This window comes from Bombus pascuorum, chromosome 1, assembly GCF_905332965.1.
Source record: "Bombus pascuorum chromosome 1, iyBomPasc1.1, whole genome shotgun sequence".
NCBI classification, from domain to species: Eukaryota; Metazoa; Arthropoda; class Insecta; order Hymenoptera; family Apidae; genus Bombus; species Bombus pascuorum.
In genome coordinates, this window is record NC_083488.1 from 34,487,878 (window position 1) to 34,506,295 (window position 18,418).

An 18,418-nucleotide genomic window follows, 5' to 3' on the forward strand; every position below is an offset into this window, starting at 1 on the left:
ATTAGACCGTTTAACGATACCACGTGAAAGCTCCTGCCCCGACTTGCATCCGTGTTGCGATCTTTCCGAACAGAACGTCGTCTATCCGACGTTTCTACGACAGAGAGCCTTTTTATCCGTTTAGCTGCTACGTCGTGGTAGCCTAACGCGAATCTGCTGTTGGCCGTTTCCACATCGGGATGCGTTGTAAATCGATCTTCTAATCGAGATTATGTACTCTAAGTTGGTTTCGTTTGTTGCCTGATAGTTAATCATTGGACGTTTACGCGTTGTTTGCTCGTTGTCGTTGAACTTTGTGCAACACGCGCGTAACCGATACCAGCCAGGCGTTAAAAATATATTCGAACGTTCTTAAGAGTCGTAGCTTACTAATTTACATTCTCTTCTACGTCACGTCGTGATCTTTCGATATCTTTGAATACAATTCGTGTAAAACGCGTAAACGCATTTCTTGGGCACGAAATAATCGATTTTTACTAACTTCGACATCGTCGTTCTTAGGCTATGAATAGAAAATATATCGCACGATGATTCAAACAGTTACGTGGAATTATATCAGTATCACTGTTTGTTTATATCGCTTAACGACGCAAATAATTTGTCGATATCGGATACTTTCACAAAATTTCCGTATCGTAGGTAGTATAATTTTCAATAAATTTGTTAAAATAAAGCTCAACGGAAATAAGACTAGGAACAAAATTGATTAACTGCATATTTATCGATATATGATTTGAAACATCAAGAAGGTAATGAAAATGGACATTTTCTTTTATTTGAATATTTTAAAAGCGAATGCGCGAGCGTTGCAGTTTAAAACAGAGTTCTAATCTTAGTTCCCAAGCCGTTCCGTTATTCCGTAAATAATTTCAGCCCGGAAATTTTACTTCGTAATAGATCGAAACTCTGAAGTCTATTGTTACAAATCACAATACACGCTAAAATCGAAAAATCTGTCACGATTATTAAACGAAACCAGATTCGCTCCGCTAACAAAAAATATAGACGGAGCAACAAGGGAAAAACAGAGAATCGATGCCAGCATAATTCGCGTTATGACAAGATTGTTTTCTAATAGCGCTCTAATCGTTCATATTGTACAAGAGCAAGCGCACGCGCGCACCGAATCGAAATTAAGCATCTCCGTGTATAATGGGTTGCAAATCTTAATCGACTCATCGATCAAAGTCGTGCGTGCGCCTACAACGCTTGTTACGTTGTTACGCGTGCCGGAGTTCGCTGACCTCTCTCCCAGAGATTCGATATAATTTCGCGGAAGAACTTTTAAACTTTCTTCCTCGTTTTATTACGCTGCGATCTCCTAGTCACGAATGATTTTTGGCGACGGGTTTCCCGCACGAAATTCCTCGTTGACGCGTCTAATCTTCTTCCAATTTTCTCATTTTATCCAGTTATTTTATTGAACTCTTTGAAACTTCACGTTGTTTAGTTTCTTCTTTTCAGATATAACAATCGTGTTGTATCTTTCGTCGAAAGGACGTTTCTCTTTTTAGTTAATTTTTCGTATTAGAAGATGTTTAAACTCAAACTTTTTTTATCTTTTTAATTTCTTTGTTCTTAGGAATTCCTCCAACGTTTAAAGTTTAAAGTTCCGTTAAAGTTAGCAACGAATATCGTGCACTTCTTTCAGTTCAACGTTAAAGTTTTCATACAAGAACTTTGGATTTAATAATTATAGCATTTTAGACGATGGAAGAACATCGTTCGTTTTGGTTGTTTCATTCCGTAGGAATATATAAAGATATATAAAAATTCCATTCGTCGAACTTAAAAGGAACAAACGGACAGTTGTTTAAACGCTAACGTTCACCTGTGCTAGCAAAAGTGTAGGTCGCTGGCTAATGATCACAACGGACGATGCCAGGTAACTCGAAGAAAAGAAAGAAACGAATTTTGGCGAAATAACCGCGCTGGTATCTTGAGAGACCCAAGTTCGGAATATATTAAAACTCTGCGGCGAATAAAATATTCTTAAAAGATGGACAATGTATGAGAAAAGAGACTTTTACTCTCCGACCGTTGAAATTAATTTCCATTTTCTTATATTTCATCTAAAGTTTAATCAAATCGCGATTAAAATCGATGGTGATCGAAGTAAAATTTGCGATGTCGCTAGTTAAAAAACGGAATTCAAGCGGTTTAACGGTTCGTCGTTCAAATACATCGTTGGTAGCTCGTAAACGTTGCCGACGTTGTTCGAAGACGTTTCATCGATACTCTGTAAATAATCCCGATTCAGTTAGATTTTCAGCGCTTTCCATTTTTCTGTTTTACCGAATTTCTAAACGAAACGTAACGTTCCTCGGGCCCAACATTTCCATCATACGCGTATTTCAATAATTTCAATGATTACGTCGCTTTTAACCGACATAGCGCCGCTCTGATCGCATCAAAGCGGAAAGATGAAATTTTTATAAAGGTGCACGTTTAAATCGATGTTTAGATAACAAATTTACCACAGAAATTATTTGTCTACTTGGATGAAGCCTTTCGATAATCATAGCACGCAGGAAAATGAAACTTTAAAGAGAAAGACAATCTCTTACTGTTTTCAAAAAAGAATCAGGAAAATTACAAAACTGTTCGTTATATACCTGTTGGAAAACCTGTCAACGTTCACAGATTGCCAAAAGGCAAGGTTCTCGGAACTCACAAAACTACCTATAAACTGTTCCAAAACGAAAAATCCTCCGGAAGAAGAAGACGGGAAAGAACAAAGAAAGAATTACGCGAAACTGAATTTCGTCGAATGCGGTGAAGCTCGCGGGAGATCTCGATCGACATGGAGAGTCGATTGGAGTAGCGAGGCGAGAGAATGGCGCGTGGTGCCGTCCGGAACGGCATCGGCTGACTGACTGAGTGGCGAGTGTCGTGTCGTGTGCGGCCTCTGGTCCGATCTGCCCGTGTATGTGCTCGCGTGCATTCCGTCCCGTCCTCGGCGTCGATTCAAGGACCGCTCCAATTCCCAATACCTAATCGCAGGCGGAGAGTCTGTGTGCTAAGCCTCCTCCGGCAGCCTCTCTTTTGTTTACCTCACACTAGGTATTCCAACTGGGTTTCAATGGCTGGGAAGGGCGGCAGCTTTTCACAGTGAATAAAAGTCCTGATATTTCGATTGTTTACCGGTCTGCTGCTGCCGTTGTCACTGCCATCGCCGTCACCGTCGCCGTTTCGCCGTCGCTGCTGCTGTTGGCTGTCCGCTTGATAATTGCGCGTCGTGCGTGGATTCGATTGTGCTTGGAATAACTAGACGATGGGGTAGTGCCTGGTCTGGAAGAGAGGAATTGTGAGACTAGCTGACGATTGTTGGTTTTTGTCGTCGTTGGCTGTGCGTAAAGGGAGGCATTCGGCTGGATCGACACGTCTGATGCTGTTGTTCCATTCGGATAATAATATTTTGCTTCTGTTAGTTTTTTGCAGCACGTTGATTTTTTCTATCTATGCGTTTGATATATCGATCTTTGTTGTTAATGCTGGTTTATATTATATTAGAATTTTTTCATGTTATTCAAGATGTCTGAACGTGGTCTAAATTCGAGTACCGTACGATCGTATCGAATGAAGCAAGCTTTCTTCCGAAGTCAGAATACAAATGGAAAAAAGTTTTCGTTAAATACATTCTTAATCAACGCGTAAACCGAGCAATACGAACCATCGAATAGTTGTCCTAAAACTCGTCCCGTTCGTTATTACGATCAAGAGCGGAACGCTCGTAAGCCGAATAAATTCGTCGCACGACGATACATCCGGGGGAACGTTTCCAACCACACCTCGTTCATTTTTGTTCTCGTTTCGATCCTTCGTATCTACTTGTCGTTTACCGATTATGGTTCATGTACGACATTCTTCGTTTCTTCCTTGACAGAACAAAAATCGCTTCGACGAAGAACATCCGTCGCGGCGAACGGTAATTCAGAAAATAACCGAGAAACCGTGAAACAAGATCAAAAGTCGTATGCGATCCGAAATAGTCATCGAAAGATTTATTTCGTAACGGATGGCCTGGATACTACGGTAATTTCATAGTTTCTCCTAACGGAAGAAGCACGTTTAAAAGAGTTCTGTCGAAGAAGAAACAAAAACGCGACCAACATCGACCGTCGCTGGTCGTAATTAAGTCGATTGTTCGATCGGAAGAAACAATAAAAAGCAACGAAATATAAATTCAGCGTAATACGGAAGAAAACTATATAAGGTATTCAAGGTGGACAATGTCGTTTAAAATGTCGGGAAATTAATGGATATTTCAGATAGGCAAAAAGGTAGGAATGGAGCGATCGAAGTGTTGGCGATGCAAGGGTTAAACCGTTTCATCTCTCGTTGCAAACACGGAGAAGCTGACGTTGACGCAGACGCGCAGCATGCTAATAAAGTATTCTGTAACGTATCGAAAAGTACCCTCGCTCGAAATGCGCCTAATACGCCGAAGTAGGCGAAACTGAAACATTTTGCCACGAATAGACAGCTAGAAGAATGGATCCGTTAAAAACCGACGTGAATCCTGCAGATTGATGGATTAAAAAGCCTCAGCCCAGGCACTCGTCGATATTTCAAGACGTTTCTAGCCATCGATGATCTATATCCGACGGGCTACGATCGAATTTGTGTCAACGTCGATTTAATTGATTTAGCAAGATACGCTTATCGCGCGGTAGAATTCATCAAGCATTAAGGAAGCGAGTATTTTAAGCTTTGACGACACGCGATAGTCGTTCTTCGTCGGAATAGAAAGTACGGTTCGGTCGAGAGAAAGATACTTGCTTATTACGTTTATCGATTGTTCGTGCCATTGAACTCGCGACAAAGTGCAACGTGCAACGACAACGACAACGCATTTAACGCGCTTAGCATTAGCGTTGTGCTCCTGGTGCGCCGAGCGGCCACGTTTACGGCATCGTTGTGGTCGCGGTCATCTCTGCTGATGCCTGCGAAATGTCAGCTCCGTTGCGCAGAGATTGTAAACGCGATTCGAAAAGGTCTCCCGAGCCGACCGGTCGTCCAACGATTACGATATCGTCGAGTAATCTGTCCTTGTTATCGCCTGTTCAACACTTTGAAACGGATATGACTTTGCGCCGCGTGAAATAGGAACGAAAACCTTCGGAACGAGAACAACCTGCGCGAAAATGGCCTGATCTGCCACTGATTTTCTCTCTAAGGACAGATATGTTGTGACATATATTTCCAACGATTAATCAGTAATGTAAAAGATATATTTATAAAAACTACGAAGTAATTATACTTTCCTACGAAGCTTTCCATTTTTATCTCTATCGAGCCAACTTGTCAGGTTCGTGCATTGGACGTACAACATTGACACTCGTAGTATAGGGAAGGTAGGAAAATAACGATAGAGGTGTTCTCGGGCGGTCTAATAAAACGAGATTTCCTATCGACTCTTTTGTCAGAAGAAATAACATACTCGTTTTCCTTTAAATTACTTTATACGTAAAAACATTACGCTGGACAAAGAAGATAATATATACATATATCGCTTTTTACGTAAGAAACATAGGGTTTATTAAAAGTTCGAACTTTATACGTCCGAGGTAACTTCTCTTCAGTTTGTCCGAATTGCCGATGCAAATAGGACGATTCGAATGCATCGTTTTCCCATGCATAAACGAACTAGAAAACTTGGAGAAAAACTACAACCAACCGCTGTTTAACGCGCGAGTAGCCTGAAATTCCGTACGATTTAACCTCTTTAATCCGCAGTGCAGCATCGCACACGACACAATACCATTGTCACGTGCACGAAATGAACGCTTTACATCAGCGTCGTCGCTATCGGCGCAGCAAACGCGCGAAATCAGTCACCGTTCAACGTTCGCGGGTGGTCGTGCTTTTCGATGATTTCTAGCCGGCGTGGTACCCATCGGCCGAACCCACCAGCCCAGCGCAATTATTTCGCGTCGAGAGCGACGAATTCGATCGAATCCGCACGGATTATCCGGCAGTCGAAACAGAAGCGGTCTCTGACTCTGACGCTATAGAGGTATCCTTTCCATCTGTTGCCCCTTCCCTCGCGACCTTCGCTTGCCCCGAGCACGCTTGAACCCGTTTCGATAGCGGCGAACAACCGAGTCGAGGAGCGACTCTTCTTTCTTCTTTTTCTCCGGTGCCCAGAATGCAGCCGGTTCGCCGCTTTAAACCATCGTGTTTTGGGTGTTCACCCAGCCACCGAAGGTGAACGTACTTATTAAGAACTCGCCGAATACCAAGGCAACCGTTCGACCTCTCCTCCAGCTTCTACCGACCGTTATCCAAACTTCTTGCGCGACTTCGTACGCTCACGCCTTCGTGCGAGTTCCGTTCTGTCTGATTTAAATCTTCGACACGGATCGCTGGACCCTTTCATAGTCTTGGATATTTTACGGTTATTTCGTTCGCTCGTTTCTCTTTCTTATCTCTCCTCCTTCGCTTTCTCTCGTTCTTTCTTAATTTTTGTGTACTTAAGATGACTTAGAGACGCGTTCTATATGCACACGCGTATTTTGTACCAAATGACAGACGCGTATGACGGAATGTAGTACTGTTAGAACCTTAAAATTCAGATTAAGACTGAAACTATTTAAGCATTATTTAAATTCGAGGGTTATTTTTTAACGACTCGATAACTTCATTCTGAATCCTTTCGCTCGATTTACCGAAAATTTCGCCTTTTCTTCGTAATAGAGATAGGATGGAGTCGAGACACGTAGTTTGTAAATTTCCGCGCGGAATAATTTCGATCGTCGAGCTTTCTAGGAAGTTCGTTAAACGGTGAGTTTCGCCTTAAATTCTAGAGAAAATTACTCACAGGAATTCCGGGATGCTGCGTCACTCCGTTTATATAAAGCTGCAACAATTTCAATGGATGATGCCGATAAAATCATTGCCTCCGTATAATTTCTATTTTTCGGTTTTTATTCACATTGTTAGAGCTGTAATATCTCGGTTCATTACCGACGAGAAAAAGTTTGTTTCCACTTTTCTTTACATAATATTTCCGACTTGGTCGAATACGATGTTCGGATATATTTAATTCTTTAAATTTAAATTTATCAAAGACTCGATTTACGACAAATTTTCTGAAAGAAGACATTTACCGTAGTGATTCGACATCACAGAGATAAATATATAAAATACATTAAAACGAAGTAACGACGATGAAGAAACTTGAACTATATCCTTTTTCAGTCACACTTACATGCTAAAACTGTTATTAATACTACGTATTAAAAAAGAAAAAGAACAAAATCGAGTACTCAACGCGTATATACATACACAGCAGTGAAACTTAACGTTAGTAAAAATGTCTGTGAACACGATCCCTGCGATTATCGTAACGAAATCGATAACGGATATCGAGTCATAACATATTTATCGTACATCGTCGTTAAAATCTTATTCCCTTAGTTCGTACCCTGAAATTTGTTCCTTTTAATTCTTTCGTCTATCGAGAAAAAGGCACGTCGGGCTATCGATCGTTCGTTCGATACTTTTCTTGCCACGAAACTTTTCTTTTACGCGATAAACAGCTCGTGACTTTCTATTCGAGGAGACGCACAGCGGATTAGCAGAGTCTCGCGTTAAAACGCTTTCGAATCAAAGGTAAAATCCGATTCGCGATTATCTCTCTATGGCAAATTACTACTTTTACCGCGACGAGAAAAAAGGCGATCGAACGATTCGAGTAATCCGAGGATTGTAATTCCTGCCCTGACGTACAATGACTGCTAGCAAGAGGCACTCACACACGTATCAGTTCACGCACACTCATCTGTCAGGCCGTGTTCCAACTCGCACTACTTTGAACCGTCATTCGTCGCACGATCATCGGCCAAGTTTGTATCCGCAAATCAAATCAACGTGATGTTTCCCTTACTTCGACCGAACAAGCGATACAACGTGTAATTTGTTTTCGAGAACAGCGTGAACACCAGTCGGATGCAAGTTGGAACGCGGTCTTGTTTAGCAACTAATCGTAAATAATACAAAAGTGATATTCTTTTGAAATTTGAATCGGTCGTTGGACCGACCGAGTAGAATCGGTTTCGTTCGTTTACATGTCGTTTACATTATCGAACAGTGTGGTATACAAAAACAAATACAAGTATTTCATCCCTTATTTTACAATTACGATAGGACAATAATCGCGATACGATCAAATTCGCTTTACATTCTTTTCAAGGCAGGTAAAATTCGATGTGCGTCACTGAAACGATCTTATCGTTGGCGCGATCGAACCAGTCGCGAAATAGAAACGTATTCGTCCAGCGCGGCACTTGGTTCAGGTTCCAAAAGAATAGGAAAATTTGGCGTGGCAACGAACGCTATACAGTCCACCGTAAAACGCAGGTACATTTGGTAATGAACAAATCCATCGAGCATTTCGACCGATCGACGAGATAGCAGAGCGAGAAGAACTTCGGCCGGTCGAATCCGCACGAGAGCCGGACGAGGCTTTGGAACACGGCCAGTCAGTCACTTCCTGAACACACCACCGGGTGTCTTGAGGAGCCACTCACCTGCAGCCCTGTTACAAGCTTCCTTAGTCTCCTGGTTCGATTCCTGCCTGTTGCTCGGCCCGAGATATTCCGCCGCCGTCGTCGTCGTCGTTGTCGTCGTCGTCGTCGTCGAGGTACTCTGCTGTACGCCCTTCTCGAGCACCTCCAAAACGACTTCCCGATCGCGATTGGCCGCAGCTGTCGTACTCGTGATCGGCCCGGTGCCGGCGCCGTTGTTCAGCGCCGGTGCACCGTTCCTCGACACATCGAGAACGTCTCCAGGTCGTTCCGCAATTGGCAACCCTCGCCCCGAATCCGCCATTGAGCTGCGCTGCTGTTCCTGGAGCAAGCAGGCGCTCGACAGCAGGTCCCATTGCCGTAGCTTCTCTCGATCGAGCTCGAACGCCGCGGACGTCGCCGCAGGCCCGGACATCTGCCGCGTTGTCTCCGAGATCGAGCGAGCCGGGGGAAGGTTGCCTTCCTCTAAAAAATGATCCATATCCTCGGCGGTGGCTTTCCGGTAAGCCTCGTTTTGCGCGTCCCACACGTATCCGCTCGCGTGAATTCGCTCCATCGACAGACTCTCGTACGTAAGATCGTCGACCATCTCGTCCCTCTCCTGTTCCTTGCTGGCTCGACGTTTCACGCGTGGCCTGTCCGAAGAATCCTCCGAGCAGTTCTCTCGTCGCAAGATCACGCTGTCGTTCACGTAGGTGGCACCGCGAGTGATTTTGTTCCGTCCCTTCGAGTCCGAGCTAGATATGGTAGGTCTTGGTGGACTGCCCAAATTGTCCAAGGACCTGGCATTTCTCAGACTCACTCGCCGGAGACTTTCTCTCCACAAGGAGTCCTGCTCCCAGGGGTCATCGACGTTGAAGCTATTCGACGTGGAACCGCTACCGATGCCACCCATGTTCTGCGGCGCTTCTTCCTCGACCTGAGTGGGCGGAACCGTTGCTACTCGGTTGTTTCTGTTCCTCTGTTCCACCAGATTCTGAAGCCCGACGTCGTCCAAAAGGCCCTCCAAAGACCTAGACCTTCGATGGGACGTCTGCGTTCCAAGCGCCAACTCGAACGTGTCTCGGCTGTTCGACTGACTGTTCGACTTATCGCGAAGGCCATGCGGATACAGATTCCTTGTGCTGATCTCCGCCGACGAGATATCGGGCAGAGGATCGGTAGATTTTACCCTCCTCAGAGTATCGGCTTCGTAAAAGTTCTTCTTGTCCACGAGATCGACTTTGTTGTCGCCCAACAGTTGACAAGTCGTTTTCCTGAGTTCGGCTGCTATTCGCCTAGCCTCGTCTATGTCATCCACTTGAATCTGTCTGGGCATTTGCCTGGAAATTGGATTCACGATACGTCCTATATCGTTCCTCTTGTTTAACGCGGAAGCATCGTCTCTTTGATTGTTTAGTTGAGGCAATCTGGACGAATGACCGATCGGCTTCATCGACTCGGCGGTGTCTACGGCGTTTACGCTACCTTGCAGATCGGAGTAGTAGTAAGGAGCGCCTGATTGCTCGCTCTGTAGATGTGGCTCACCTGGCAGATACGATTGAGGCGCGGGATTCGCCTTAACCGTGGACGTCGAAGTTTGATAGTGACTGGAATCCTGACTGGACGACGACCTGTGATTCGATATCATGGAGTATCTAGCGGAATCCTGACTGGCCGACCTCGAATGACTTTGAAACCGTAGATCGGAGTAAGGACTCGCGTTTTGCAGCATGTTGCCGACCAAACTATTCCCGTGGTTTCCTAAGGACATCGAACCCGTAGGAGAGTGCATGGAGGACTGGGCGCTGGCAGGTCTCTGACAAGCCATAGAAGTCGAGATCGAAGCGGCTCCAGAGGCGAGAGAGTAACTAGAGTCTCTGCTATGAGAAGCCGTAAGCAGATTATTTTGAGATCCTCTCTGAAGACCGTGCGAATTGTCTCGCGATTGGTTGTCCGATCGAATGGCCGGTGAATTCCTCAGTGGAGAAAAGCTCGAAATATTTTCGTAATGAGCATCCCCGGTGAAGGATTGCGAGTGCTGATGAGAAGGAGGAGCGTCGCAAACTCTCATCGAAGGCAAGCTACTCGCCGATCCCATTTTGTTCGCCGCGCCGTACCTTAGAGATTGGTCAAGATTATCGAAGCCCAAGTTCGCTTGTCTCGACAAATCGCGGCAGGTGGTCTTCTGCAGCTTGTCCACTACCATCATGTTCTCGTTGAATCCGTAAATGCTGTTGTAACTGAGATCTTTCGCATACAAGTCGACGTTGAAGGCGTCGCGAGCCTGCAGCTCCTCCAGATACTGATCCAAGTCGATACTAGCTCCGTCGAAGCGGCTTCCGAGGGACTCCAATTCGTCTAAGCTGTCGAGAACTTCGCACACTTCGCTGACTGGTCTTGTTTTCAATTGTCTGTGTCTCGCTTCCTCCTCGGGCATTCTCAGTTCCACCGAGTCGCTTCCGGACGCGCTCTCCAAAGATATTCTACTGTCTCTAAAAGTGGAGCTGATGGTAGCGTCCGAAAATCTCGACGGAGGTCTATGGGTCTCGATCTGACCCATCGGCTTGTTCCACGACTTCGGAGAGTCTCTGCCCGAGGTGTTATCCTTCGTCACCGCTACTTGCGGAGACACCTTTTTGATCTCCAAAGATTCTTGCATGTCCAAAGAGTCCAAATCGTCCAACGGAGGCGGCGAAGTTGGAATAGGCGGGGGAGATACCAGCTCACTGTCGGAAGAATCGTGCAGTTCCGCGATCATGGTTCGACTAGCGCCTAAATAATAGGAGGCGGGTCTGAAAGTATCCGACAGACTGAACCTAGGATGCCGTGGAGCGTCGATCGAATCGAGATCCTTCGAGGATTCGTCATCGGCGTCCGAACTATCGGACTTGAGGGCTGTTAAAATATCGGGAAGATCGGTCGTCCTCGAATACGTCGAATCGTCGTTTCTCTTTGAAAGGGACACCTTCCCACTCTCTTGTTCCTCCTTTCCCGACAACTGACTCACCTCCATATACACCGGCTCCATTTTATTATCAGACACACAGACGAACTCGTAGTGAGGCGTGTCCAAGGTAGAGTAATCGCCGGAATCGTGTTTCCTACTTTCGTCGGTGGGCGCCAAAAGGGAATGGGTCATACCGTTCTGCGCCATCTCCACGTACGAACTTTCCTCGTGGTCCAAATTGGCAAATAGGCTCTCCATCATCTTTGGATTCGGTCTGTCGTCGTTCGGATCCAATATAGCTTTCCTAGGAGTCATGGGCAGATAGTGCTCTTCGGGACTGATATCCTCTTGCTTCACGGTGGGACTCGTGGTACCGCTTTCTCCGGAGAAACGATCGCCGTGAGTCAACAGAGATTCCGTGACGCTTAACCTGGCGCAACTGGGATTCGATAGGATGTCTAGATCCTCCGTAGGTATAGTTTGATCGCTCTCGCTCTCCTTCGAGGATGATCTTTTCTTTCGTCTAAAGGAGACGTCCCCCTTCTTCTTCGTCGTGTCGGTGTACATTCTATGGTCGTCGATAGGCTCAGGTACAACTTGATCGATCTGCAGGGTCCTCTCGTTCTGCGCGTCTTCGTTTTTCTCGCGCTGATCCAGATCGCTGCCCGTATCGTACAGCAAAGCCTCCGAGTCGCTGAACACTCCACGGTGTTTCACTTCCTGATGCCTACCGTATTCCTGTCTTTGAACCTGTCGAGACTTCCTCTCGAAATCCGCCAGCAGATCCTTCACGGATTTGTTGCTATCCGTGGACGCTTGTTTGGTATGGCCGTCTTTGACGTTTTTGTACTTGCAATCTTGAGAATCCGAATCGCCCAGAGCGAAGTTGCGAATTATCGACGACGCCTTTTTCGAACAGTCTAGCTTAGAGACGTGGGCTTCCGTCGCTTGAAGAGGAGACACTTTCAGTGGTTCCTGCATGGCGAATACCTCCTTCACCGGACTCGAGCCATCCATGTTTAGCTCGAACGACCGTATCCTACACTGCACCAGATTCATGGTTTCCGGTTTAACCGCAGACCTGTCCTCCTTCTTCGACTCCAGCTCTTCCTTGATGTACTGATAAGAAAATTCTTTGATGACCTTGCTCTCGTCGATATTGGAATCCCAATCGTCGGGTTCCTTCTTGGTGGTCCACTGAACCGTCTTCTGGGCAGGCCAGGTGTCCGTCGCGTATCCGGTCGAGCAATTCGAACTCTTGCCGGCTTGCTCGGCACCGTAAACCGTAGAAGTCTTGAGGATCCCGGACGGTTTCTTCTTGAACTTGTCTTCGTCGATGGAAGAGGTATCGTGATCTTGCCGATCGGTTCTCGTAGTAGACGTCTGCCCGGAGGAAAGATACTCCGAAGAACGTTCGGTTCTCGATATAGGAGGGAAGCTGACCTCCTCGTACCCGGCATCCGGGGGTATTCCGCCCAGATTAGGTAGAACGGTAGCGGTGGGGCTCGGTTGTCGGTCGTTCGAGACTCGAATAGCGTTCTGACTCTGGCGGCCACTTCCGGGGATGGCATCGTGAAGCGGATTTCCCGACGAACGATTGTCTCCGTGCTGGCGGGGGCTCCTTCCTGCATGCGAGGGTCTACGCGTGCGCTTCCTCCGGACATCTCCCAGCTCTGATTCGTCCGTTACAAAACAAACACACGAGGACGTTCGTTACTCACGAGTGAGATTAATGACAACCCAACCCTGTCGATACAATTCAAGCTAAAGTAGCAAGCTGGAATCGGTCTTGATCGTTACAAGAATCATTCGGAATTTAACAGGGATTCAGGATCCTTGTGTTAAATATCGAGAAAAGTAACATTAGGTATTGCAGTTGTAGGCAAGAGTAATCGCATCATTGACTTTACGTACTGGGAGAAAATAAAGCAATCTCGCAACGATCCATGAACCGATCCGACGTGTTCTCGATCGCTCGACGACAAAAACACGTATTACGAGCTGGAAGTTAGACGGCGACCACAATCGAACGCCTCTACGATAGTGTTAGTGATATAATCCTCGACATGCCATGCTGACCCACATTTTGCAAAGTAGTACGACTGTAGTACGAGCGTCAAGTCGTAACGGACGGTTTCGCTAGTTAAATTCCAAAGGTGTTAATCGTTCCCATTCACCAGTCAGCCCAGACCCAACAGCAGCAAAGAGAAGGAGCCCCACGGAGAAAATGTTTGCAGATTCCGCTCTTTTCTTACGCCTTTTTTATTTTTTTTTTTTTTGTCTATCTTTTTTGTGTCTATTTTTCGGTTTCCTTTCACCTTTCTTAAAGTTTCTTGCTATCTACAAATTTGATCTAGCCCTTGACGAGGGGCAACTTGGCGATAGAGAGAAGAACAGCTAGAGAAAGATAAGAGAGCACAGACGAGGAAAATTCCGAACGTTGTAGTAGCGATGTTCGCTCGGTCTCGATCGCGAAATGTCGCTAAAACGTATGCGCCTCTTTTTCTCATTTTATTTCCATTCGTTCGTGCGTTCGTACTTGTGTTAGTTTCAAGAAGATGATTAAAGTAATTTTAATGAAAGTGTAACAGGATTCGTGATACACACGGATTAATTCGACTCTCAAATTGATTCAAGGCACTTTATTCGAAAACTGGTACGTAAAAAAAGTATAAATCGTTGGTTTCATGCGCAATCAGCGTCTCCGCTCGTTCTTCGCTAACGTATCTCTAACGCGATACTATCGACTCGTGCAACACAATACAGAAGCGTTTTATTCGTTTTAAGGTTTATTTCGCAGAACACACGCGTAAGTGCGTCGACCGTGTTAGGGCGGTTATACTGGTTAGAGTTTGCTATCGTACTTGGTAAAGTCCAACTATCTACTTAGAATTCTTTCAGTCAGTAGACGCGGCACGTTCATGGGCATATTTATGCAAAATTTTGTATAAATCGTCGAAAAATTCTTAACTCGATATATCTTTTACGATACAATTAGCAAACTAAGCGTTAAAACGATCTTTCAACAGGTACACCACGACCTAATTTTGGTAATGAATCAGGCCGAACAATTTTTCTGGTTAATCGTAAAATTTGGTCCCAAAGTAATTTACGGAATTATACAAAGTCAACGTACGAAATAAAATTGAACATTCTAAAGAAGCTTATTCGTGTACTGAAAGGAAAATGGTCCCAGGAACGGCCCGTGTCGGAGAAGCCACAACTCAGATAACAAGTTCAGGCGAGGTGTCCCTACCTTCGTCGTCGCTGGAGTAGCTGTTGTATCGCGAAACGTTGGCGACAGTCCGGCGGCCGTCGGTGCTCTTGCTGCGGACATGCGGCCGATGACCGTCCTCTCTTCGCCGCGAGTGACGACCCTCCGCGACAGAGGCCTCGTGAGCAGCGAGCTCGAGCAGCGCCTGCTGCTTGTAATAGTTCGACAGCTCGTTCTGCGCCCGTCCTCTGTTTACCGAGGCCGATGGCTTCCGAGTTAACGGCGATTGCAGCATTCGCTGCTTCCATTCCAGCAGTCGCTTCATTGACTCCTCGCGCTGCAATCACATGCATCTTGTGGAAAAGCGTCTTACGAACCCGTTCTCTTACGGAGCATTAAACACGACGACGCCTTCTTTTTTAAAACATGTCAATGATATTTGTCAACTATACGACGCTAGGTCATTCCGTCTAGGCATCGAACGGTAATTACGAAACGAAACTTCGTCTCGATGCGATTTAATTCCATTATCTCGTATACAAAGAAGCTTATCGTAATGTCGTAATCGTCTGATCTGAAATAAAACGTCATTTTTATTCACTCCACCAGACTTCTTCGCCTATAATAGCCGTTCGAATTTTTTAAAAATCTTTCTTTTAAATTCATCCGTATATTTACAAGATTGATCTTTCAGGTTTTCTCGAGACAAGTATAAATGTCAGGAGTGCCATGTAAATTTCGTACTTGTAAAAACAACTCTTTCACCTGTACACCGATGCATTCTAAACTCCTGAAACGTCTGAAACTCGTCCCGTACGATCATCGATTGCGTAACATTCTAAAAACATGGTACGTTGATAAAAGTCTAACGTATCGGCAAGTTATACGGTCGATCAAAAGGAAACGACAAAGAAAACCCCGAGTAACGGTCTGGAAGACCGATCCAAGAAGAAATAAAAGTGATTCGAGTTGGACGCACAAAATAGGACGCACGAGGAAATCAGTTTGCAGCGAGGAACGTCCGACGATCGAGGAACCGCGTTAACGGCTCTGCTCGCAACGATGACGAAGATCGAACGGATCGCAGTGAAAGCAGAATCACGAAACGCGGCGTGACATAAATGCAGGTACTCGGCGTGCAGGTTGCACCTTCGTATGAATCATCTTTTCGTGCCTGTGCGGCCTACGAATTATTCCGTGCGTAAAACAGTCGACCGTACGCGGTTTACTACTACACCGAGGAAAGCGAACCAACCATTTGAGTCATCTCTATACGAGCGCCTTTGGAAATTTCTAAAGCGTTCCTCAAACATCCGGTCATTCTCTGGAATCTCGGCGGTAGTTTACTACGCGATTCGCAAAAACGTTGCTTCGATGCGTCGGAGAATGTATCTACAGCAAGCGATTATTGCTACAGATTATTGCAAGGCTGATTCATCGATATCGTTTTCTCGAATCGATATTACGAATTTGCAGATACTTATGTATGACAAAGCTATTTTGTCGAGTTCTCATTGTCATTTGTAAATATTTCGAAAGATCAGAATTTTTGAAAAAGGATCAGTGGGGAGAAAGTTTCGATTAATTTTGTATGCCACTGAATGAAGCGAACGAGGATACTACAAAGCGTAGCAATAACTCGGTGTTTCCAACTTCCATTCCGTTACTTTCTATCGCCCAAGGTTATATGGTAAGCGGTATCACAACTCGAACACGCTAAAAACTAAACGTAAGCACTTTTCTTCTCTGCGTTCCTCTCCAGAATAAACTCGCGTTGCGCGTAATTACAAAACACTCGCGTTTCAATCGTATTTTTAACTTTTAATCTCAGATCCATCGTCAGTCTCGCATTTTATACTTTGCTCCGACGAAGAAGTAATTTTCCAACTAACCGTAACTTATCGAAAATCAAACTGACAACTTTCCGCATCGACTTATTAATTAATTGCAGATGCTACGCTGCACTTTGTACAACACGAAAAACACAATGATCGTTTGCATAAAAGGAGGAAAGTCCGAGAGAACCAACCTGCTGTATCTTTCGTTCACCATCCCGCGAGTCCTGCTCGGAAGATCGTTCTCCGTAGTCGTAGTCGTCGTCGTCGGGATCCAAGGCGGCCGGATGCCTGGTCCTCGGGAGACGCGCGGACGCCGATCTGCAGAACTGTTGCTGTTCGTTCCATCGTCTGGCAGCGGCGTGAGGAGCGTGACACGGTTGGCCCACGTGAGTAGTCCCCTGGGCCGTGTGACTCGTCGATCTGCCGCCCCACCCCGCCGCCATCGACGACTCGTACTCTCGTGGAATTCTTCGCGGCACCGTTCCGTCCTCGGCCATGTGACTCAACATTTCTCGGTTACTCGACTCGTAACTCTTCTCTCGCAACGATCGCCTCAGTTTCGCCTCGTTGCTGTTCACCCTAGATCAGCCAACAAGATTCGAACGTTTTATACGTTTAGTCGCGCGTCGTTTTTTCCACAGCAGGTTCTGATCTTCACCGACCCACGAATATCGAAGGACGCCTTTGGTTCAGGAAATTTTGTGTAACGTAGGAGACGGTTTTAGACAAGAAATAACATTATTTTTGTACGTCGATAACATATACGTATAATAAAATATATGTTTTTCGTACGAGTTTAATAAAAACGTATCGTCTATACGTGAAAAGGAATTATCGATACAGCGAATCATTAAACAAAGACAAAAATGGAAATTCATTCTTGTCGTAAAACAACGGTATACTCGTCCAGATCAGAAAAGTAAATAGCGTACGGAAGATATTTCGATATGCGACACCGTTGTTGCAAGGACCACGTTGAAATGCAAACAGCGTACATTTTCGTACGTTTTCGCAAGTATCGGTACTGGTACTTTACTTTTAACAATACTAGATCGAAAGATAAATATACGTAGATAAAAATGAAATTTACAAAATTCCAAATAGCTGTTTCATAAAACATCTTTGATAATGATACTGCGGGAATCGTATTAAAAAAAAAAAGCAAAAAACATCGAGGAGCATTTGTCAAGGCGGTAGAAAGCTGGAAGAGAGATCGACGAGCAGTGACTCACTCGGTGTGCCTTTGAAGGGATTGGTGAGGTATCACGTGTTGCTGATGAACGTGCTCGCGTTGCGTTCGCCTCAGGCCAGAGCAGGAAACTTCCGGCAGCGTTGCTATTCTACTCTCGTCGCTTCTGTCGCGGATTCCCGATGCTTTCGACGGCATTGTTGCTCGGGAAAGCGATTGGTTCCTTTGTTGCTGATGATGCTGAGGTGTTTGATGGAGATAAACCGAAGACTGCCGCATCTGTGCCGCGTATCTGTAACGAACGTATCATAAGCGACATCTTTGAAATATCGAAATGTCTTGTTCTTCGATTCGAACGTTCCATAATCAAACGAATACGACCGAAACGAGACTTCGTAGAATTTAACGGTCGTTCAAGGCCGTTCCTGCGTACAATTTTGCCTTACATACTTGGCTCGACCTACGTATAATGGAATAAATCATCGGTTACCTTTCCTCGGAATAGAAATAACCGTCGTTGGTAGCGTCCGACGGAGTGACTATGTCTAAACTCGATTTAGGCCTTTGTGGACGCCTCTGTTGATTCAGCGATTCTTCGCACTGCGGTGGCATCTGCTGATGAGGCTTTCTGGTAGCTTCGTACTCCAAGAAGTCCGCGCTATGCGGTCGCGGTGGTGGCTGCGTCCTCGGTTGCCTCATTATTGGCACTGAATCAAA

At 45.4% G+C, this 18,418-nt stretch overlaps 1 protein-coding gene across 9 annotated transcripts in view; it reads right to left on the bottom strand.

Moving 5' to 3' along the window:
- Positions 1 to 18,418, bottom strand: part of LOC132911680 (uncharacterized) — a 184,934-nt gene that overhangs the window by 41,455 nt on the left and 125,061 nt on the right. For all 9 annotated transcript variants that reach the window (XR_009659062.1, XM_060968510.1, XM_060968521.1 and 6 more), the window contains 5 exons: positions 18,192 to 18,408; positions 17,745 to 17,993; positions 16,704 to 17,091; positions 14,717 to 15,011; positions 8,535 to 13,133 (listed from right to left, as the gene is read on the bottom strand). Coding sequence is in view for 8 of the 9 variants with exons in the window: in XM_060968510.1 (XP_060824493.1) it covers positions 8,535 to 13,133; positions 14,717 to 15,011; positions 16,704 to 17,091; positions 17,745 to 17,993; positions 18,192 to 18,408 (5,748 nt within the window). In the remaining variant the exon portion in view is untranslated. The remainder of the gene's footprint in view (positions 1 to 8,534; positions 13,134 to 14,716; positions 15,012 to 16,703; positions 17,092 to 17,744; positions 17,994 to 18,191; positions 18,409 to 18,418) is intronic.